This window comes from Pimephales promelas, chromosome 16 (assembly GCF_988280905.1).
Source record: "Pimephales promelas chromosome 16, fPimPro1.hap1.1, whole genome shotgun sequence".
Classification (NCBI taxonomy): Eukaryota; Metazoa; Chordata; class Actinopteri; order Cypriniformes; family Leuciscidae; genus Pimephales; species Pimephales promelas.
This window is the reverse complement of record NC_142784.1, coordinates 18,798,999-18,823,499: the sequence shown is the minus strand read 5'-3', so window position 1 is coordinate 18,823,499 and position 24,501 is coordinate 18,798,999. Positions and strand designations below refer to the sequence as shown.

The following is a 24,501-nucleotide window of genomic DNA, read 5'->3' as shown; positions in this document are numbered from 1 at the left end:
GCTGTTTCTGTCCTTTTTTTTTTACTTACAAATACGTGGAGTTAGCAATAGATTTTCTTTAAATGTTCTTTACTGCATGTTTCATCGTCAAAAAATAATGACCAAGTTAAATTGAGCACCGAATTGTTAACTTTAAATGCCCGTATTTGGAAATCTGTTTAAAAAATGAATTTGCTGATGTTGGTTTTTATTTCTGAAAGGTGCTACAGACTCACACTCAGGCACATTATTGTTTTTAACTTTTATAAATTATGATTATATGCTTATGTACACTCTAAAAAAAAATGTTGTGTTGTTTTAACCCAATTTTGGGTCAAATATGAACAAACCCAAACGTTGGCTTAAAATGTCATTAAAAAAAATAACCCAATGGCTGGGTTTGTCCATATTTGACCCAAAATTGGGTTAAAAAACAACCCAGCCTTTTTTTTTAGAGTGTACAGAATGGCAATTATAGAGGATGTTCCAATAGGATGGAAATAAAAAGGGATTGGGTGTAAGCTTAGATGAGGGTACTTAAAGTTAATTATGATATTAACCATCGTTTTCAATTTTGAGAATATCATACCAAAGAGAATGGGGTGTTTTGGAGTAAAACAAACCTTCATCAACTATGAATGTTTGTAAGTTCATGCAACATTCTTGTATCAGCTAGGTTTTGTTGAGGTGTTAATGCAATAAACATGTTGGGCTGAGGTCTAAATGTGACCAATGAAAAAGTACAAACTTCATGAAATATGGCAAAACTGGGGGAATGTTCCAGAAAGTTCAGCTCATTAAAGTGGTTTACACCTCTTTCAAGTGTAATTTAGTAAGAAATAATCTTTCATTCACAACTATGTTTTATGAATCTTATTTTGAATCTACATTTCTCAGCGAAGATGAACTCCTGGTTTCACAGACGAATCTTAAAAATAGTCCCAGACTAAAATGCATGTTTGAGCTGAAAGCAATTTCACTCTAAAAAATGCTGGGTTGTTTTAACCCAATTTTGGGTAAAATATGGACAAACCCAACCATTGGGTTATATTTTTAAATTACATTTTTAACCCAATGGCTGGGTTTGTCCATATTTTACCCAATATTGGGTTAAAACAACCCAGCATTTTTTATATCTTAAAATAGATCAGTCGGTGTCATTGTTTTAACTCAAGATGAACATCAGAAATGTTTTTTTTTTTTTTATTAGGGCACTTTTTGAAAAGCTATAATTGCATCTAAAGCCTAATCCTGGCTTAATCTAAGCCCTGCCTGTGAAACCAGGCCTCAATGCAAGAGGTGTATTGGCAAATATAACAGTATCTTACACTTACAAGCTTTTAGTCACCTTATTAAAATCTCTTACAGAAATAGTAACACTTTTTAGAGACATAAAATCATAAAAGGAAAGAAGGTCTCCTTGAGCACTAAACAAATAAACAAAAGGAATATTTTGATCCACCCTTTCTTTGAAAAAAAGAGATTTGTTACCACACAGTACATTTTCATTATTCCAAATAATACATGTGTGTGGGGAGAAATTATGTTTGAAAGCAATCTTTCAGGATTCAAGAGCTTGTTTATAAAACATTGAGAGTTTAATAGGTAATTTGCTGCACTTAAAATTGCAAGATAATAAGAATTTAAGGTCACCACATTTTTTAAAGATTAAATTAGGGATCCAAAACCAGGGTAAACCATTGTTAGAAATACAATACTTAATCCAGTTAAGTTTGAATGTGGTTAATAGTTTGAAAATCTAAAGCGTTAAGACCACCCTCCTTGTAACTTCTTATCAAAGATTTCCTTTGAACCCATTCTGTTTTCAACCGAGAAATGTTGTTTTGGCCACTTTGTTTCATATAATGACAACAATTTAACGTAAAAAAAAAGTTTTTCAAAGTGGACCATTTAGGCTGCTTCATTAAAAACGTCACATTTAGAAGGTTTTTTTAATCCTTTTCACCTTGAAAATAATAAATGTTTTTTGCATTTTAAATAATAGACCATTTCTCAGTGATCGTCAATAAAACAAAATCCCATTTTTCTCGGTTTAAAGAAAACCAATAGGTTGTTATGGTAAGTTTCAGTTTAAGTTTAGCGTTTGAGGGAGTTAAACCATGACATCTACACGTTTTCCAAAGTGAACCACTTTGTTTGATATAATCACAACAATTTTACGTAAGCAAGAATGGGATTTGAACTCGGGTCTCTTCCATTGACGACCAACGCTGTATCAACTGAGCCACTGAGTCTGTTGAGTTCACTGATGCATTGGATGGGTTTTTATTGCCGGTTTGGTTTTATTTGTTGGAAAAATAAATATAGAAATATAATTTGACACAAGAGGGCAGTATAGCACTATTTATGGTTTTGAGTTAAACCGTGACATCTACACGTTTTCCAAAGTGGACCAACATGATTATTTCACGTCTTGATACTGGGTTGGGCACTGAAGTTACAGGAGTTTCTAGGTCGAGTATTTAAAATCTATGGTTACCACGGTTAACGTGGTTTAACGTCGATGTAATATGCTGTTTTAGCGTACCTTTTGCTTAAACGAGGAGCTGGGGGACGCTGGAAAAATAGCAGCCCATTCTCACCCCCAAGGCGTCACTTAACTGATGCCTTGGGAACCATTTGGACATGCTTCAATATCTGACGCTTTAAGGCCAATTTATACTTCTGCGTAGGGTGCGCGCAGTAGGTACGGCGTAGCATACGCACAGACGCGTCCCATACCGCGTACCCTTCCGCGTTGCCTGACGCGCACCTCTTCAAAAATGTAACTACACGTCGCGACGACGCGGACCGCAAGATCGGTGATTGGTCGGCTTGGTAGCATCGTATTTCCTCATACGCATTTCCGCACGTACCTTCTCACGCATTTCCACACGTACCATCTCCTCCGACGTCTTCTCTCATTTCTGCCTTTCAGTTTTAGTAATTTCACTAAAATGAACTGTTTTTCCACCCCAATAAGCTCCAACTCCAACATGATCCACTCTCTTTCAGTCGCTATTGCTTGTAGTAACCTAGCCGCGAGGAATCTAAACACAGTGGAACATTAAAACCCTCCGCCGCCTCCTAGCGTTTCGGAGCAGTACTGCAGAGCAACCAATACCTGAGCGCAGAAGTATAAATGCTCACAACGGCGTCGCCTACGTGCGTAGCCAACGCCGTACACTACGGCGTACCCTCGACGCAGAAGTATAAATTGGCCTTTAGGCGCCCTTTAGCGTCAGTTAGATGACGCCCTAGGATCGCGTGTACCCTACCCCCACCCCACACCTAAACCTAACCGCGTCCTCTAACTGACGCTTTCCTTTAGCGTCAGTTAGATGACGCCGTAGGATCGCGTCATGTAAGTGACGCTAAAGGGCGCCTAAAACGTCAAATATTGAAGCATGGTCAAAGGTGACGCCTTGGGGTGAGAATGCGTTGAAAATAGACATTTTACTCCGGCTGCTTTATTAAAAACGTAACATTTAGACGTTTTCTTCGGCGTGGATCAAGGCAAATAAATCCTTTTCACCTTGAAAATAATAAGTGTTTTTTGCATTTTAAATAATAAAACATTTCTCAGTGATCGTGATCGAACCAAAGTGGACCAACATGATCATTTCACGTCTTGTCGTGATACCGGGTGGTTGCAACCGAGAAATGTTTTTATTTTTTTTATTTTTTTTATTTTATTTTTTTTTATTTATTACAAATTAAAGAAACATACAATAACAGAGAACAGAAGAGAAAAAAATAAAATAAATAAATACAATAACAATAAGAGTGGGGTTACAGACATCAAAATAGATTGCATAAAGTTATACAAAACAACACAATCTTACAATTTGTTAAAATAGAGAGCTTGTTTATGAAAAATTGAGAGTTTAATAGGTAATTTGCTGCACTTAAAATTGCAAGATAATAAGAATTTAAGGCCACCACATTTTTAAAGATTAAATTAGGGATCCAAAACCAGGGTAAACCATTGTTAGAAGTACAATTAATCCAGTTAATTTTGAATGTCTGGTTAATAGTTTGAAAATCTAAAGCGTTAAGACCACCCTCCTTGTAACTTCTTATCAAAGATTTCCTTTGAACACATTCTGTTTTCAACCGAGAAATGTTGTTTTGGCCACTTTGTTTGATATAATCACAATAATTTAACGTAAAAAAAAAGTTTTTCAAAGTGGACCATTTAGGCTGATATATTAAAAACGTCACTTTTAGAAGTTTTTTTTTTTTCGGCGTGGATCGAGGCAAATGAATCCTTTTCACCTTGAAAATAATAAATGTTTTTTTTTTGCATTTTAAATAATAGACCATTTCTCAGTGATCGTCAATAAAACTAAATCCCTCGGTTAAATTCTCGGTTTAATGAAAACCAATAGGTTGTTATGGTAAGTTTAAGTTTCAGTTTAAGTGTAAGTTTCACGTTTGAGGGGGTTAAACCGTGACATCTACACGTTTTCCAAAGTGGACCACTTTACAAGTTAAGAAATGAGAAGATAAAGTTAGACCGTATAAAGGCACAGTGTATAGATGTGTGGATTCATAAACCATGACTAATATTAATCACTTGTTGTTTATGACATTTTTTGGGAAAGTTTGTTGGGTCATTTATCTATAAAAAGCATCAAAAGCAGTCTTAACAGACTGTCTTTTGTTATAAGGTCAGAGTCTAATGTCTTATTAGAGATGTGTTTGACTTTTTGGTTTAATATCTTGAAACCTCACGAAATGTTATCGCTGATGCATGGGGAATTCTTCATATGAGCAAGTACACACACCCACACACACACACACACACACACACACAAACACACACTATAAGAATGACTTTGATGCTGCTGGGGCTTTTCTTTTTTAAACAATAAGCGCTTTCACTGGCGTCTCCAGGTGAAATAAGGGGATTGTGGGCCGCCATCTGGACGCTGTATTGACTGGACGTGCAGACAACAAGACAACAGGTTCTCAGCACCTTTCATTTCATTCAAAGTTCAAATCAAGACAGACAAAGGATGAATACACTAGGTTTTATAAATATAAAAAAATCATAACTACATTGATCTTACAAGATTTTTTTTTATTATTAAATAATAAGGAGGTGCAGTGTACAAATTATTTTGAATGCTACGTAGTATGGTTGTTGGTCTTTGGTCATGAATTACATTAAGTGACTAATTACAATAATGACTAATTACATTGGTCATGAATTACATAATTTTGAACAGTCTTATGTTCGCGCACAAATTTCCAGGTTATGCACTTAACTTTAAAAGAAAATCATACAACTTTGTCCTTCAAACAAAATGTTTTAATTTATTTTAGGGCTGGGCAATGATTAATCGCATTCTAAATACTAGTTTTTGTTTACATATTATAGGCTATGTATGTGTACTGTGTATAATTATTTTGTATATACAGATTCATACACATGCATATATATATTTAAGAAAAATGTGTTATCAATATAAAAAATATTATTGTTAATATTTAATATCAATGATGTATAAATATAGGCTATTTACAGTATATGCATGCAAATGTTTCTTTAATATCTGCATGCATGTGTGTTTATTTATATATACAAAATAATTATATACACACACATATATTATGTAAACACAAACTTGTATTTTGAATGTGATTAATCGCGGCCCTAATTTATTTACATATTTTTGTAATAAGATTAGTTATAAGATTACTTTAACCTAACTCATTTATCACATTGAAATAAATAGGATACCATATTGTAGCCATATTGGTATAAAAATACAAAGAGAAAGAAAATATATAATCCATTCTGGATATGAAGAGTTCAGATGCAAAGGCCTCTAAATGCCATTTGAAATTTTCTTCTTTAATGATGATTTTTATCAAGCTTGTATATTTAAGTTCAGTGATTTCACTTAAATGGCAATGATAATTACCTATTAATTGTTATTTAAGTGAAATTACTGAACTTAAATATACAAGTTTGATAAAAATCATCATTAAAGAAGAAAATTTCAAATGGCATTTAGAGGCTTTTGCATCTGAACTCTTCATATATTTATAAAACAACATGAAGTGCATTAAACAGTACATTACATCAGGGTTTCCCAAACTACTGTGCGTGAAGAGGTTGCGGGGGTTTGTTAGTTTAATTTAGTTTTTTTTTCGTAGGCTAATTAAATAAATCACAATTTTAAATTAAAATAAGAAACATGTGTTCAAAACACAATTTCACAAAACTAGAAGACTTTCTGAATGCACATATATAAGAGATATACTTTTAAAAAAATGAAAATTTAAAATATGAAAACATGTTTCAAATTGTTATGAAAGCAAATTCACCCTTTTCAGATCCATCAAAATTATGAATTATATTCTGGTAATAATTTGTAATCATGTAATCAATAAAAAAAACAACTGTAGTTAGGTTGTACTTATTTTTGGAGTGTGATTATGTATTCCAGCCAGAAAGGTTTGAAAAATAATCAGCATTATTTTACAGAAGAGCGATGACTTTTATTATGAAACAACTTCAGGTTAGAAGAAGTCAATGAGGAAGTGGTTCCACTGTTATGTGTATCCTTCACCTTTACATTTCAACTTATGAGCATGTGACGAGTGTTATACGTCTTATTATACAATTACAGCTCGAAATAGGCCAGATATACTCAATGTAATTGTAGCGCAAGACTTCGCAATCAGACTTTTAAAAAAGTGAAAGTGCTAGCAGAACACAGACCCTCCACAGTCCACATGCCTGATCTGATCCGCACGCCGGTGCAGCTTTACCGCTATCTGCTGCGCTGCTGCAAACTCTTGCCCTCAGCAGCCATGCAAAAACACTACCAACACGCCATCAGACAGGTACTTTTATAAACTTCAAACCGAGCTACTTATCAGACTGCAATTAGAATATAACCCTAGAAATACACCCAAATATGTGCAGGAGATTCACCTTTTCTGCTGTCAGGTTTCAACGTGACTTTCTTTTATTTCAGAGTTACAACAGTCATGCGGATGAGGATGATCCAGAAAGGATTCAGATGATCATTCAAAGAGCTATATCTGACGCTGACTGGATATTAACTAAAGTACACGTTTTTTTTGGCACCAGAGAAAATACGAAACCTCATTATTTGATTTACAATTGATCATAATGTTTTTATCTTCTTTCCTAGTACACTAAAAAGATGTGATCAACATGGAGAGGGTACAGCATGGAGCTGAAAAAGGTCATATCTAGCCTACAGTCAGACTATATTACTGCTAAAAAATGAAACTGAAATCATACCCACAGATTGTTATCACCAAATAGCCCACCTTTTACAAGTATAACATTTGGCTAGGTTTTACTTACATTTTTATAGGAGTCTTGAAAAAGCATCTTGTTTTGTTCTGAACATGTGATTATATTATAAAGACAATAAAACAAGATTGCCTTTTATTCACTTTGGATCAGAAGCGGCTCCAGACCGTAAATTTAGGTAGATTCTGGGCCTTTAATTGGGTTCTGCTACCTTTGTAAAGCCATTAAAATGATTGATGCTTATAAGTCATATGCTTTCAAGTTAACTTAATATTGTTTTTTTTTGTGTTAATAAATGTATTATTTAATGATACATTTGTCTACTTAGATTTTTTTTCCCCCACCAAAAAATTAGTTTTATTTGGTAATCCCCTTTAAAACAATTTAAGAGTATACTAACTGATCAATTTATTAATGTGAAAAAGTATATAGTCAGTGCAGTGGGATCAATTTGATCTTTTTAAAAAATCATTTTGTTCTCGTTACAAAGTCAAGTCAAGTCACATTTATTTATATAGCGCTTTTCACAATACAGATTGTATCAAAGCAGCTTCACACTGATAACATGAAAGTAGCACAACACAGATCAACAACATTGCTAAACACTAAATAATCCCAACTGAGCAAGCTCAAAGCAAGCCAAAAGCAAGGCGAACAAAGCAGGTAGGGTGTTTATGAACATGATCATCTGTTTTACAACCCCTGTATATGTAAACTTTTCTTATATTGTGGGTAATGAGGAAGAATTGGAGTAACTAATTTAGCACATCAAATGAACGATAGATTATGTAATGGGAATCATCGTCCAGGAATACATTTTATCGTTCTCCTTCCCAGACAAATAATCAATCATTGAACTGAAAATGTATTGCTAGTTACTGGAAGCTAGGCTGTAAAAATGTGTGTTTATGACAGACGGGTAGAATGTTCCGGATAATTATTTTGTTATAATAGTAAGTTATTCTAAATAAAAGACACAGTGAAGTAGTAAATGCAACAAAAATGTGAAAGCATTATCAAAACAAAACTATTCATCAGTATGTTACTGTGTTTAATTTGTGTGTTTAAATGTAAATTCAGGAGTTGATTATGAATCAGATGACCTGCATTGCACTCTTGCTTGTCAAATCCTTTTATGGTTGTTGTGCGTGACATTCATTAGTTGCCAAACAAATGGATGAAAACGGAAGTAGTTAGATCATTTGAAGTTTTAATAGCAATGACATCAATGTGCGTGAATCAGACACATGTACAGTCCATTTGCTGCAATATGTTCCATTGTTCCTTGTAGCCAAGCTATGCATAATGAAAGTGATAATAGGATGAGGACAAATAATGGGAACCCACTGATTGCTTTATGATTATAATATTTTTGCAGTTAACCTGCAAACTGGCAGCTTTATTATTTGGAAACTAAATATGTAAATAATGTACAGAAATGTGATATTAATTTTTCTTTGTAGATCACCATCAATCTCAAAACAAAGCTAAATATTGCAGACTTAATCGATTATGACGTACATGCAATTTCTGTGAGAAAGTTTGATGTCTCAATTACATTGAAGAGCTTTTAAAAAGAAAGAAGAAGGGAGATTTTGTATTACTCATGTGAATGTGTAACTTATGTAAATCTTGTGAGGGGTGTGGTAATAGAAGAGTGTACTGTTTCCCCCAATTGCTAAAACACATTTACTGGAAACAATAACACATTTCCCACAAGTGCTATTATCATATTATGAATTCATTGGAATAAAATCTGTAATATACAAATATATTATTTCTATTTTGTTCATTAATCCATCCAAAGGTCCTCCCACTACACTGTATATTTATTGAACTTAAAAGTTAATTTAGTCGAAGATTAGTAATGTCTAGTGTATGAGTAATGTTAAGATTAGTATGTCTCAGTAATGTCTCAATGCCTCAAGTTTTTTTAAGTTGTTTAATTCTTTGCATGTATTGACTGTTGTTGTTTTTAATGTTCAATTGTCTATTTGTGTTGTTTGTAATGTGCAATGATAGCAAATGAGTTTCCCCTTATGGGGATTGATAAAGTGTTCTATTCTAATCTAATCTAATACATTCATTGATTATTTTGCCAGAGTAATAATAAATACAGATCTACACTTTAAAAAAAATGGTGAAAAAAATGGTGAAAGACTTGTTAATTGGTTAAAAAAGTTTTCTTACTATATACGCTAAATAACTGATATATATAATAGTACATTTTATGTAATTTTACTGTAAAATACCGTTACATTTTTTTTATAAGTTTAATGCATTTTTATAAGTGAAAAAGAATGTAAATTGACATTCCCACAATTCCCTGTGTGACACTTCACATTTAAGTTTCTTCATAATTTTCTTCATTTTTTTTCGTATCAGTAATGTACATTAAGGTTTTAAGTTATATTTAATGTTGTTAAATTAATATTTATTGCATTTTGTTTATTTCAACATGTTTCCATGACTGTGTTTAATGTTTGTGTGCATGACACTGCGCAGCTTCTATATATTAGTATTAACTTTCTTGTGGAAGATCTGCTTGTGAACAGCTTTGATTGATCAGTTGACTCTACACTGCTGTGATTGTTGTTTGTCAGTGTATTACAATGGAAAAAAAATTAATTCTTGAAAAGGTCATTACATTAACATTATATCAGATAATGAAATACGGTTGAATTATATACGGTTAAAAGTCTGTGAAAATGTTGCTACCGTATTTTTAACAGGAACATTTTTAACCACATTTTTTTTTTTTTTTTCATAAATTGAACAGATTGTTTTTTACAGTGTAGATCATATAACCTTTTAGGTGAGGTGTGGTGTAGTTATGGTTTTCCTTTTGATTCATCAAACTGTAAGTGTTTTACAGATGCTGGTGTTCAAAGATTCCAGTATGGGTGTAAGATTATGACATTGGAAACTGTGGTCAGGCTGTAACCGTCCAACCCTCCTTATGGCACAATGCCACGACCAGCACAATTCTTGACCTGCCCTAACCAACAGGCTCTCTAGGTTCAGTATATAAGCATGTAAAAGTGGGAGATTCACAATTGCACACTGAGAAAGGACTGCCTAACACACAAAGGTAAGAAACTCATGTTGTTAATGAAATTCATAATTGCATAACATATAATGACAGATATTATGCATATAGCCTATCTTTAATTTATAAAATTATTATTTTTTTTCTATTCTCATGTATGTTTTATAATGTGTTGTTATGTGCATCACAGCAACATCTGTGGTGTTAAATTGACACTGCTGGGTCCACTATACAGTGTTAAAAAGTAACACTGAAGCTGTGTTGAAGTTAATAATTAAGTGATTGACCATAATTGATGATAATGTGAACAAGTAGAATCACTGAAGGAAATGAACAATATCAACTCTTCACTGATCCTTTTCCTTTTTGATAACTGAAACAGTAAAAGCAACTACTATCTTATCGTCTTAACGGTGACTGGATTGAGATAACTTCTGATGTAGTTAATGAAGATGAAATGGAGTTTAATGATTGGAATTTAGTATTGTAGGTAGTGGGAAAGAAAAAACAAGAAAAAAGAGAAAATGGATGAAATGAAGGGAACCTGGTAGCAAGCCAATCCAGTAAACGGGGATTAGAAGGAAACGGCTCGGATGAAGATTGGTTGTCCGCAAAAAGATTTAAAGAAGATGATGAGCATGTTAAACTTAGTCCAATACTGTTATCTAAAAAAGAAAGAAGAAAAAGTTAGAAATAGATATGGCTAAGATTTTGAGAGACGGAAGCCTGCTAATAATATATAAAACAGAATAACAAAACAAAAAAAAAGCATTTTAAATTGACAATGTGTGCAAGAAAATAGTGAATGAAGAAAGATTTTGGGTGAGAGAAAAAGGAAACGGAGTGATACCAGGCGTTCTGATCAAGAAACGATCTAGAAAAACTCACAAAGTTTTTCTGGAGGGGATGCAAAAAAAACAACAACAAAAAAAAAACAATGAATGGGGTTTGTTGATTGCTTTTGTAATTAAATGTACAGACCAACTCAAACAGAGAAAATTAAAATAAGTTTGGAAGGAGCTGAAATATTTTTGGGTATAGACAATATACCTTGGCAAAATATAAAAAAAGACCAGGAGGAGCAGGTGATAAGTGAATATGAATTCAGTATGAAATATGCTTAGCCACCATATTTTTTTATTAGTATTTAGAATTTCTAAAGATGTTAATGGTACTTTGCATTATAATTTTGATGCTATGAGATTTATGAGCTATTCTATTTTTTTTTACATTAAAATTAATATATTTTTTATGATTATAAAAAAAAATATTTCAAAAAATGCAACATTTCACATCAAAATAGAATGCATTAATTATCAAAAACTGTACTTCAACATTTACTGATTTAACTGATTTTCAGTTCACTATTTCAAGGAGAAATGGGGAACCATGCCACTAAAGCCTCTAAAGACAAGAAGGATGTTATACTCCACCAGATTAAGCCAAACATGGTGAGCAAAACTTCAGCTGACATAAAATGCATGTCACAAATGAAATGCAATATCCTAAAGTTCTGTTGGTTTGTCTAGCAATGGGAGAACAAAGTAAATCGATGCCCATTTTCCAAGCAAGTGAAGAACTACCAGGATGGTTTGAGCCATCGGGATACGTTACATCACAGAGCAGTTAAGGTGAACACATTTATGAGCCCGTCCCACTGAAATAGTTTAGTTCTATTTTTACTGCATGTGTGTAAAGTTTCTCATTGCCTGCTTTTATAGAGTCTCATTTTAAAGTTATTTTGCTAATGGCTACAGGATAAATTTGAACTTCCTCCTCCTTATCTTTAGAGCCAGGTTTGCATGTCCAATGTCTGTGAAGGCTCTATCATGACTCCAAAGGCTCTGATGCGCTGTCCTTCCTCCACCCTGCCAGACTCTGATGACATCCTCATGCAAGCTATTGACTTCATCAATCAGTACTACAAGTCAATTAAAAAGTAAGAACCTATAAGGTCACAGTGGGTTAATATTTGACCGTTAGTCCACTCTAATACTGAATAAGTGGTTACGTTCTTGGTTTTTTCCCCCCATTTCATTTAATGCCATAATAAAGCAGACCATGAACTTGCTTAATTCGGAAGAGTGAACTGGGTAGGCTATATGACTGAATTACATCTGTTATTCAGCTCAAAAATTGAGGAGCACCTGTCTCGTGTGGAGGAAGTCGCGAGGGAAATAGATGCTACTGGGTCATATCAACTCACCACAAAAGAACTGGAATTCGGGGCTAAGCAAGCATGGAGAAATGCACCGAGATGCATTGGCAGAATTCAGTGGGCTAATTTGCAGGTAGTTTCTCTAGTTTGGACTAAAACATGTATCATATGTGTTATGGTATACTGGAGTTCTATTTACATGATCGTATGTTTTTCTGTCCAGCTGTTTGATGCACGCGAATGCAGAACTACTGAAGACATGTTTCAGATGTTGTGCGATCATATTCAGTTTGCTACCAATGGAGGCAACCTGAGGTAAACCCAAGAATGTGTTACTTGAGCCCATCTTCCATCTTCATTGTCTTTGTAAACTTGATGCGATGCCGTCACAATAAAGAGATTTCTTTTCACAGGTCTGTCATCACTGTGTTTCCTCAAAGAACTGATGGTCAACATGATTTCCGCGTGTGGAATAGTCAGCTCATACGATACGCTGGCTATAAGATTACAGATGGTACAATAATAGGAGATCCCGCCAGTGTTGACTTCACAGAGGTAGATACCAGTCTATTTTCTTTTATAATAGATATTTTCTCTCTTTGCAATACCTTTTTTAGAATATCTTTCTGCAGTATCTGTCTGTCTGAATACTACCAAATACAAATATTCGTTTTAGTCTTTCATTTAATATGAGGCCATAAAAACGTTGTTACAGTTATAAAAGATCTATTTGTAATATAGACCACATTGATGTCTTGTCAATACCCATATTTAACAGATGTGCATCCAGCTTGGGTGGACACCAAAGTACGGTCTGTTTGATGTGCTTCCACTGGTGCTGCAAGCTAATGGAGAGGACCCTCAGTTATTTGAAATTCCCCAGCATTTAATTTTGGAAGTTCCCATGGAGCACCCACAGTAAGTGAAAACATGGGTTCAAGGGTTCTAGTACAAAGACTCAAAGTCAGACTTTCGGTCTTGTAGCTTGTCTAAATTTGAGGGCGATGTAGTTTACACAGACCACCAGAGCTCTTTACTGAGATGACTTGCATTCCACTTGATTCTGCAACAAATCTGTTTGCTTCTTGAACAGAAAATTATGCAAGGCTTTTCCTTTTAAGAGCTCGTAGTGGACCTTTAAAAAAACAAATGCTCCTAGGCACTTAAAGATCAGACTAGAGTGGCAAAGCCATTCAATCCTAAAACAGCCTGTCTCTATGCCACATTCTTTCATCCAGACCTAACAAATGAGTTTAACCAGTGAGGCTTAAAGTCAATCCAGACTCACTCCAACACTTCACATTAGAGAGCTACCTAATTAGTTTACCTTGTGAATTTGACTGAAGTGCTGTTTGTAGAGCTCCAATAATGGTGCAATCATGCAGACCTAGAAGTGTTATGGATTTGTGTCAGCAAAATGGATAAAAACTGAAATATTGCATTTAGTAACATGGTCAAGGGTTTGTTTGAACTGGTAGCTAAAATATATGCGCATGCCATTAAAATTGGATGGTTTAATTCACTTCTTCAGATACGAGTGGTTTAAGGATTTGAACCTCCGATGGTATACGTTGCCTGCAGTGTCCAACATGTTACTGGAGATTGGTGGTCTTGAATTCCCAGCATGTCCTTTTAACGGTTGGTACATGGGCACTGAGATTGGAGTGAGGGACTTCTGTGATTCCCAACGCTACAATGTTCTTGAGGTGCTACTACATTTCTTACTGCTTAAAATATTTACAGTCAAGAAGAGAAAGTTTAGACCTAGAGGATCTTTGATACTGATTTTCTATCACTTTATTATGTCCTACAGCGGGTTGGCCGCCGAATGGGCTTGGAGACGCAAAAACTGTCCTCGCTATGGAAGGACCAGGCCTTGGTGGCCATCAATGTCGCAGTGATGCATAGTTTTCAGGTAAATAAAGCAAATAAGTCTAAAACATTGGTGAGAGACAAGAGGATTTTCACGATTTCATGAGGAAACCTAACTACAGTAGTCAACATTTGAAGTGGATCAAAACCTTTCATCAAAGTTATACATGAATTTTGAACAATACCCGTTCTTGTCTTAGAACTTTTTTGATCCACTTCAAATGTTGACTACTGTATTTTAAATGGTGGCTATTTCATATGAAATTGTATGGAAACTTACATGACAATGATGTATTAAAAATGGGAAAAGATTTTCCTTTGTTTTTCACGTTTTTCATTGTTTTTCACTTTCTGCAAAAACGACTAAAACCCTATATTCATCCCAGTGCAGTAGTTGGTGATGTCACTTAAAGAAACACTATAGACTGAACATGTAATATGCATGGACATGACCTCACTTTTTTTACAAATTCGAGAGACAACAACGGTTTCAAAAACTTGCACTTTGAATTCAAATGTTACGTTTTCAGGCCCACAAAACATCAATTTATGAATGTAAATGAAAGACCAAGTTGAATATTATATTGTATAAATGGCCCCTAAACCTGACTGGTTTGTGACTCATGTGACAATATAACTGAAAACCGAGACCCACACAGCATTTGATCTCTGGATTTACAGAAATCATTTATTTCTTTAAGAATTATTCTCTAATCTAATCAGCTAAACGGACACATTAATTATTATTTGAATTATCACTCAGTGAGTCATTTACCATGTTTACTGTCTTTGAAAGGCTTGATTTATGAAGCTGTGCGTACCTTTGAAATCCAGGTGTACGCAATGTCTGCCCTTGATAAATCCCGCGGCTGAAAACGATCGTCATTAGAATAACACGCCCCTAAATATTCAAGTCTCCGCTCCCCCCATGCCCTCATTTTACGGAAGACGGCAAAGAAGAGAAACTTCTCTGACGTGATGCCGAAATTACCTATCACAATGCATTATTTTACAACAGGTCTTTTGAATTAGCATTCAAGATTCACATGTAACATTTATTGGAGTGTACAATAGTGATGATGATGATGTGATGTGATGTGATGTGGAGTACAGTACCATTCATTCACATTAATAATTGCGTACACCACCTCCTGAGCTGGTGTAGGATTTGAGCGCGCCGTACGCCAACGTCCATATTGATAAATCTCAAAGTCACCGTGGTTTTGGGTGTACGCTGGAAATTTGGTGTACGCACTTTTGATAAATGAGGGCCATGGAAATGCACAAATCATGTAATTTCATATTTACATGCAGTCCATGGATTCCCCAACCTATTTGTCAGCTGAACCTCTTTGACCTAAATACCTGAAGTACCACCTACGATTTTAAGATAATAAATTAGGATTATCAAATTAATGTGATGAACAAGTTAGGTCAAAAGTAATCACAAAGTAGTCAGGTTATATGGATTACGTAACTACCTACAATTTTTGTCATGTAATTTGGAGTCATTAACCAACAACAATTTGTAAGGAATAAATCCAGCACTGCCAATTTGTCAAAACATGAAATAGTTACAAAAGATTTTTTTTAAATTATAATTATTATTTATTATTTATTAAAAAATAAATAATACTAATATTTATGTTCTTTAGGACATATGTGTGAGGATCTAAATCTTAATGTAAAATATTTTAGTCAAATTAAATTAATAGAAGACCTATATAGAGGTGGATAACATTCTAATGTGTTACATTAGTATTAAATAAATATTTAAAAAAAATAATTGGGAAATTGTATGGGAAATTATTCACATTTATGCACATCAAAGTTTATGCACATCCCACTGGAAAGTCAATATATGGGTTAAGATGTAATTTGACCTCTTGTTAAATGTTTATCCACAGTTTTTTGACCTTTTTGTCCCGACTTACAGAAAAATAAGGTCACCATAACTGACCACCATTCTGCATCAGAATCCTTCATGCAGCACATGGAAATGGAAGTGCGTCTGCGTGGAGGCTGTCCAGCCGATTGGGTCTGGCTGGTGCCGCCAATGTCTGGATCCTTAACTCCTGTGTATCACCAGGAAATGCTGAACTACATCCTGTCACCCTTTTTCTACTATCAGGTATCATCCTGCATCTATTGTGCATTCATCATAAAGCTGCATTGCTGGAATATTCTCGAGCTGAAGTATGATGTTTTGGGAAATTGATGTTTTGGGAAAATCTAAATTTTGGGATGTTCTTGCCTTAAAGCCTGATCCGTGGTTGACATACAAGTGGAAGGATAAGAGGAGATGGAGGAGGTGTACAATCAGCTTCAAAGGATTGATCAGGTACCACAATATCATATTCACACTTCCTCAACCTGAACAACCCAGTTTTGTTCTCTCAACAAAAATCTGTCTGCAACAATGTAATGAATATTTGAAAGGTTAGCTGTGAACATTTGGTGAGCAGCCAGTAGAGCTAAAATTCTTGTTTTCTTTCCTTTCTTTTAGAGTAGTGCTCTTCTCTCAGACACTCATTAAATCAGTTCTGGCCAAGAGGGTGCGTTGCACCATTCTCTACGCCACAGAAACAGGGAAATCACAGACTTTTGCCAAGAAACTAAATGCCATGATGAACTGTGCCTTCAGCTCCATGGTAAGAGGACCATAACCCCCGATTCATTTTTAACTTATTGTTCTGCTACTCAAATTGAGTACCATTACCAACACTTGCGGCATATGTGGCACATTCATAACAATATCCCACTCTAAGGTGGAAATTACCCCATTTTACTTTTTTTTTAATAAAAAGTCCCCCTGTAGTCAATAATTGTATCCCTTAACTCATCTTTGATCACCAAAATGACATATTTAAAATAGCTTGAATGTAACATTTACTTCACACGGTTCTATGAATATGCAAATAATCCACTCACACCAGCTCAGAGATCCACTTGTTGATGATCACATATTGGCGTGATTGGTTACTAGGTAGTTTGTGATGTCAGAAACACCATGTTTTTGAGACTGTCTTTGGTTCACTGCAGTTTTAAAGAGAAAATACTCAGCAATGGTGTTGACTTATGCATTTGCACATGGTTTGTCTTAAAGCATATTAAAATCACATAGACATATAAACATTAAAAGCTTTGATTTTTTTTAAGATGCTATATGTAAAAAATGAATACTGTTCGATTAAACACTAAGATTTGACATTGACTTTTTAGTTAAAACATACATATGTGAAACGTGTTATTTATACAGGTTGTTTGCATGGAGGACTACAACTTCAGTGACCTTGATAAGGAAAGTCTGTTAATTGTTGTCACCAGCACCTTCGGCAATGGAGACTGTCCAGGAAATGGAGAGGTGTGGATATATTTATGCACCGTGACCTGTTGTATTTTAATAATAATAATAAAAAACATTATCACAAAAAAATAATGCAGAATCCAAATGAAAAGGTCTTCACAAAGGCATTTGCTTTTGGAATGATTCGTTGTACAATAACCACAAAAGATGTTTGATAACTAGAATGTGATTCTTTCTTTCTTCTCAGAGTTTCAAGAAGCAGCTTTTTACTCTGAAAAGCCTCAGAAACAAAGTCAGGTCAGTATTTAAAATCCTCTAAATGTATTTTCTCTCCACTCCTGTGTAGAATATATTGTTTAAATTGTTTCTTTCCCTCACACAGGTTCTGTGTGTTTGGTCTCGGCTCTCGTTCGTACTCCCACTTCTGTGGGTTTGCCCATGCAGTGGATGATAAGCTTGCGGCACTGGGAGCCATCCGCGTGTCCCCCACAGGAGAGGGAGATGAGTTGAATGGACAGGAGGAAGCTTTCTCAGCCTGGGCTTGCACAGCCTTTAAGGTCTAAATAAAAGAATATAAGAAGAAATATAAATAATAAAATAACCATTGAGCATCCTTTGTTTTCTGTACTTTGGTGAACGGTAAAATGAATCATGAGATGTTTGTTTTCTGTATGTAAAGGATGCATGCAAGGCGTTTAACATTCAAGGGCAGCTTCCAGGCAGCGATGGTCTGGCAGATTCCTGGGATCCGCAGAGGCACAGAGTTCAGAATGACAGCTGTACACTTGACCAAATCGCAGGTGCATTTAATATACAATTTTATTTATTTGAAAGAAAAATCAAGGGAAAATTATGGGCAAAGCTTGACGAAACCTGTGTAAGTGATTAAAAAACTAAACCAAAATGCTATATTGAGAATATTCTTGCCATTTTTCTTTTTTTTTTTAAATGTTGCATAACAGAATTATTTACAGTGCAATATTATGTAAGAATATGGAAATGCTTAGTGACATTTTGGATTTTAAGGAGCAGTTCACTTTAAAAAAAAAAAACCTTTTGCTGATAATTTACTCACTCCCATGTCATCCAAGATGTCCATGTATTTCTTTCTTCAGTCGAAAATAAATTATGATTTTTGATGAAAACATTCCAGGATTTTCTCCATATGATGGACTTCATTGGGTCCAAATGAGAGTTTCAGTGCAGCTTCAAATGGCTTTAAACGTCACTAGACGATGAATAAGGGTCTTATCAAGCAAAACGATCGGTCATTTAAAAAATAAATAAAAAAGTTTTATAAGCACAAATGCTCGCCTTGCTCTGTTCTGTGATGTGTGTTCGTGACTCTCCTGTTCGAACTTGTTCATCAAAATGAACAAATCTTTTTTTCGAGTCTTTTCTTTCGTTGAATGAACCAAATGACTTGAAAAAAACTCTAAAAAAAACCAAATGTTCGTTTTGATGAACGAGTCTGAACAGAAGAGTGAAGTCCATTATATGGAGAAAATCCTGGAATGTTTTCATCAAAATCCTTAATTTCTTTTCGACTGAAGAAAGAAAGACATGGGCAGCTTGGATGACATGGGGGTGAGTAAATTATCTGCAAAAGTTTTTTGTTTTTTTTAAAGTGAACTACTCCTTTAAATATGCCATTTAGCAATCATGTTATTAACAGATTTGCAAAATTTCTGCAGTGATTGATTATTATTTGGGTTGGTTTTACAGCTCTATCAGCTCTCCATTCTAAAGCTGTGGTTCCCATGAAGCTGAAGAGAAGGCAGAATCTACAGAGCCCGGAGTCAAGGTTTGCTCTTAAACCAACTTATATTTGTGTATCTGTGTTTTATTATTATAATAGTTTTATTAATTTTTATTATTATTATAAGCTTGTATTTTTTTCTGAAACGGGTGCCTTATGTTGTGTGCCTTGTTTTCTCACACAATATTTAACAGTATTTATTTTTACGTGATCTCAGTCAGTCTACAATATTGGTGGTGCTGGAGATGGATGGGAACACTGAGCCCTTAAACTTTGCCCCTGGAGACCATGTGAGGATTTTCCCTGGGAACTCACCTGAATTAGTAGCTGGCATCCTAAAGCATCTGCCCAGTGACCCTCCTATCAACCAGAGCCTTCGCTTGGAATTCCTCAATGATTCCTACCCTGGTACTGAACCATATAACCTAATTACATAGAAGTCTTACATATAATAACATGATGATACCTAATAATGTTGTCTTGCAGATGGTGAAAGGTGGCAGAGAGATGAACGAATACCACCATGCCCCCTTGTTCAATCTCTTACCTACTATCTTGATGTCACCAGCCCACCCTCACAAAGCTTCCTCCGCAAACTCTCAAAGATGGCAACGCAGGAAGATCACAGGCAGCGCCTCTTAGCACTAGCAACAGTAAGTCATTTTTTGTTTCAGAACTAAAGATGAGAATTGCACAGAATTGAACAACTTGGTAACTTTGAGGGTATTTTAGTAACTTTAGGAGATAAATATAGAGGAAAGAAATATATTATTTTCATAATACATAAATCCTTATGAAAGGCACATTTACAGGTCTGTGTATCATCAGATCATTTGATTTTCAATTTGAAATGAAATAAGCAGAAACGAGAAAATGGCACTTTTATTTTTAAAAACGAAAAAACACGATTTCGGCTTGAAAGTATTTTCGACTGAAGAAAGAATGACATGGATATCTTGGATGACATGGGGGTGAGTAAATTATCAGCAAAAGTTTTTTTTTTAAAAGTGAACTACTGCTTTAAGTTGCCCCAACTCAATAAAATTAAGTTGGCCCAACTCAAAAATTTATAATTAAATTTTCCAAAATTAAGTTGCCTCAGCTCAAGTAATTTGGCCTAACTCAATAATTAATATTTAGAATTAAAATATTCCAGAATTGAGTTGGCCCAATTTAAATTGTTCAAAATTGAGTTGGCCAAACTCAATAATTCATATTTAGTATAAAATTTTCCAAAATTAAGTTGACCCAACTCAATAATTAATGTTTAGAATTTTAAAACCACACCACGAAGGTGTTTTAAAAAGTGGTGGGGAGAATATTGAACATGGCAAAAAAAAGTGTTGCCGGCTCTGAATCAAATGAAATACAATAAAACATACATATAAATGTTAAAAATTAAAAAACGATAGTGTCGTCCAATTTTCTAATACTATTATTTGATGACAACAATACATTAAGAAAACAAAATACAGCCATTTCTGCAAAAAACAAGATGCACCCTTTTTTAAATTTCATCTTTCATTCCGAAATAGAATAATGAATGAATGAAAAAATACACGGACCCCAGTAGGAGTGTTTTTTTCTGGAACTGGACTATACTGGTTCTGTGTTTTTGATTCACTAAAAAAAGAACAAATTCATTTGACTCATTCGTTATATCAGTATCAGACTATACTGGTCACACTTTGGTTGATTCAATAAAAAATGATTTTAGACTCATTTTAACCATTAACATGGGAATTGAACCACACTGGTTTTGTTGTGTGTTTTTGATTTGCTAAAAAAAAGCCTACTCGTCAATCGTTAGAACGCCATCCCGAATGCACGTGGGAGAACTGTTAACAGTCACTGAATGTCATTCAGTTCAAATTAAGTTCAAAAGATTTGGAACCAGTTTAATATTGCATTTTAAAGGCAATATACAGTAATATATAATGTCTTGTGTAAATTAATTATTCATGCTGAAAAATCCAAAGTAGAATGCTAAAAGTGTCTTCGTGAACCTGCTTAATGAAACACAAATTCTTTCATAACTGTCTCATTATAGCCTATTGAATGCGACGATTTACAAAAGAATGGGCTCATGAACACTAATGCTCATCATTCATGAAAAATTTCTATTGTGTGCAATTATCATGAATTGTTTTCAATGGAGTTTATTAGCTAAATATATACCAAGACATTTCTCTTCTACAGGACCTCAAGGTTTACACAATATGGAAGGAGTTCCACAAACCTACATTCCTTGAGGTGCTAGAGGAGTTTTCCTCTGTGGAGCTTTCTGCTGAATTTCTCCTCAGCCAGCTGCCTCTACTGAAGCCACGCCTTTACTCAATCAGCTCCTCCCCAGACCTCCACCCTCAGGAGCTCCATCTCACTGTGGCAGTGGTCAGCTATCACACACAGGGTAGAGTAAAACATATTCCCAATGATTCTCTGAACATTTATTAGTTGATACCTGAACAGTGGAACTTCCTAGACGTATAACTTCTAGAATCATTGAGTAAATGTATTTGATGTTGTCATATGACCTGCCCTGTTTAGAAGGAAAAGGTCCGCAGCATTTTGGTCTCTGCAGTGCCTGGCTCAATACCATCGAAGAAGGACACATGGTGCCATGTTGTGTCCATAGGTACCTTTCCTTTTTTTACATTCTCAAGATGTTCCTGAGAGAGAAATGCAGCCCAATGTCATCCCTGATCATAATTAACTAACTTTTCCAACAATTACAGCTCTGACGGGTTCCACCTTCCCTCCGACCCTAGTGCGCCCTGCATACTTGTTGGAGCTGGGAGCGGTATTGCTCCCTTCCGTGGCTTTTGGCAACAGCGATTCTATGACATGAAAAAAACAGGTATTGAATTTTACATTCAAGTCGTTTAAAAAAATCCACTGAAATGGGCTTACCTCAAGTTGTTGAACTTGACCCTCAAGTTGTTATTTCTCCAAGGTCTGAAAGGGAGTCCGATGACACTTGTGTTCGGTTGTCGGGATTCAGATACTGATCATCTTTACAAAGAGGAGACTCTGGACATGAGAGATAATGGCATTCTAAGCAATATCACAACAGCTTATTCTAGGCAGACTGGAAAACCCAAGGTAGAGTGATTTCTATTAAGTATTCCAATTATAATCTATAATAATAATATTGATTTTATTTTTATTATTTATTGTTATAATTTGTCAGTCTAAAATTTTGCTTTTGAAATGGATGCCATATAGTATGTCTTTTTCAGAGGTGTAAAGTCCAGGTTCAGTCCAGGGCTGGGTTTCCCAAAAGCATCGTAAGCTTAAGTTGCCACCAGTGGTCTCTACGATCAACTTACAATGCTTTTGGGAAATGCAACCCAGGTTGTTCCAATCACCTGGATTTGCTAATTATTACAGTTTTTCAGCCAGGAGATCAGTAAAATCATTGAAATCAGCTGACTGAGTTCATGGGTGGAATAAACATACGGCAGGACTTTTACTTTCTGACCCCTGGACTTTACACCTCTGGTCTTTTTGCTGATGTTGATGACGCAAAATATGAATAATTACTTTTACTCAGAATCTCAGATCTAAAAAATGATTCTAAATGGCTGTTAACATTCTCTGGTCTTTGCTTATAGACATTCTGTATTTGTTTTTGGTCCAGGTTTATGTCCAAGATATCTTGCGAGAGCAATTAAATGACAAGGTCTTTGAGGTTCTGCACCATAATCCAGGACATCTATACATCTGTGGAGGCATAAACATGGCTCACGATGTGGCCGCCACTATCCAGGAAATCTTAGTCCGCCGGCTGGGTATCACTCTTACTCAGGCTGAGGAATATCTGTCAAGGCTCAAGGTGAACCTTCAGCATGTTGACACATTTTATAGCTGCTTCAGATAATAATGTCTTACAGTATTTTAGACTTACAGTCTGTAATGATATATGGTCAATAATTTTAGATGGTTATGCTTTTTGTTCACAGAATGAAAAGCGTTACCATGAGGACATCTTTGGATCGTAGTGGTGGAGATCACTCATCAATCAATCAATCAATCAATCATATTTATTAATATAGCACATTTAAAAACAACACGTTGGTACCATCCCATTTAAGCCCTTAAAAACAAATAATAACATCTTATACTTTATCCTAAATTTGAATGGAAGCCAATGAAGGAATGCTAGTTCTCCCAAATCATTAAGACAAAAGGGGTTAAATTTCTCTATATTCCTTAATTGGAAGAAGCCACATCTATAACCACTGAATTTATATCCTTATCAAACTTTAACTCGGCATCAAAAAGGAGGGCCAAAACACTATCACTTCAGTCTTTCAAATAGAAAAAATTATACAAGATTATACCATCTTGATCTTTTCAATATCCAAACACACCAAAAAGGGGGTTATTTTAATCTCTTTATTTTCAAACAGCTTCCAAAATCTCTCTTAACTAAGAGGAAGGAGTCAAATAAAAATCACCAATATACACTGGAAACACACAAAAATTAGAAGAAATGTGTTAATTGTGGAATGTACAGTTCTAATTATAGAAAGCATTTTATTTCCTACTTGTAAATAAACTATTTTTTAATGTATTTTTTACCTGTTTTTGGGAAGACTGACCTGCACTTTGTTATTATAGTCATATATAGTCAATAGTCATTGAGTAGTGCTTTTATGGCTATACTAATTACATTAACAAATCTTTTAGATTCTACATTTGCCATGCTCAATAAAACAATAGGTATCTCCTCTGTTGTGGGCTTCAAAAATCACAAGAACATCTGACCCTTAGTTTGAACCAAAATGTTGGTCAATCAAAATTTGCATGTACAAATGCTTATATAATCAGTGATTTAAAAATGTACTATTTTCCCCCCTTGGGTTTCACTTTGTTTGTCTATTCTTAGCTTCACATTTTCAGTTTAAACCATGTCTTAATGTCTCAATTGTTTGTAGACTTGAATTCTCTGTATTATTAAAATAATAATAATAATTAGTTTAAACCATGAGGCTACCTGTATTCACTGTGTTTATTGTCAAACCTTTGGCTCATGCTTTCTTATAATCACCTCTTACAGTGTTAAGTGTTG

The 24,501-nt window shown here is 34.8% G+C and overlaps 2 protein-coding genes across 5 annotated transcripts; both read left to right on the top strand.

The window, feature by feature from the left end:
• The first annotated feature begins 6,546 nt into the window (after positions 1 to 6,546).
• Positions 6,547 to 7,595, top strand: lyrm9 (LYR motif containing 9). Its single transcript, XM_039662928.2, has 3 exons — positions 6,547 to 6,840; positions 6,975 to 7,067; positions 7,155 to 7,595. Exons 1-3 carry the CDS (start codon positions 6,730 to 6,732, stop codon positions 7,170 to 7,172), a joined length of 222 nt encoding a protein of 73 aa, XP_039518862.1. The 5' UTR covers positions 6,547 to 6,729; the 3' UTR covers positions 7,173 to 7,595.
• Positions 7,596 to 10,242: 2,647 nt separating this feature from the next.
• nos2b (nitric oxide synthase 2b, inducible) lies at positions 10,243 to 24,165 on the top strand. Of its 4 annotated transcripts, none has more exons than XM_089121145.1 (26): positions 10,243 to 10,373; positions 11,692 to 11,782; positions 11,861 to 11,962; positions 12,122 to 12,270; positions 12,460 to 12,622; positions 12,713 to 12,804; positions 12,903 to 13,044; positions 13,268 to 13,407; positions 14,021 to 14,195; positions 14,303 to 14,404; positions 16,298 to 16,492; positions 16,623 to 16,702; positions 16,868 to 17,012; positions 17,621 to 17,725; positions 17,916 to 17,965; positions 18,051 to 18,225; positions 18,348 to 18,468; positions 19,394 to 19,472; positions 19,645 to 19,835; positions 19,914 to 20,080; positions 21,627 to 21,837; positions 21,975 to 22,062; positions 22,163 to 22,284; positions 22,381 to 22,529; positions 23,068 to 23,262; positions 23,390 to 24,165. In XM_089121145.1, the coding sequence occupies exons 2-26, from the start codon at positions 11,711 to 11,713 to the stop codon at positions 23,426 to 23,428; spliced, it is 3,249 nt and encodes a 1,082-aa protein (XP_088977271.1). In that variant the 5' UTR covers positions 10,243 to 10,373; positions 11,692 to 11,710; the 3' UTR covers positions 23,429 to 24,165. The 4 variants fall into 4 exon arrangements, with proteins under 4 accessions (XP_088977271.1, XP_039518831.2, XP_088977272.1 ...); XM_039662897.2 differs by having other exon boundaries at positions 11,692 to 11,818; positions 11,876 to 11,962; XM_089121146.1 differs by having other exon boundaries at positions 10,262 to 10,373; positions 11,706 to 11,782.
• Positions 24,166 to 24,501: the final 336 nt, after the last annotated feature.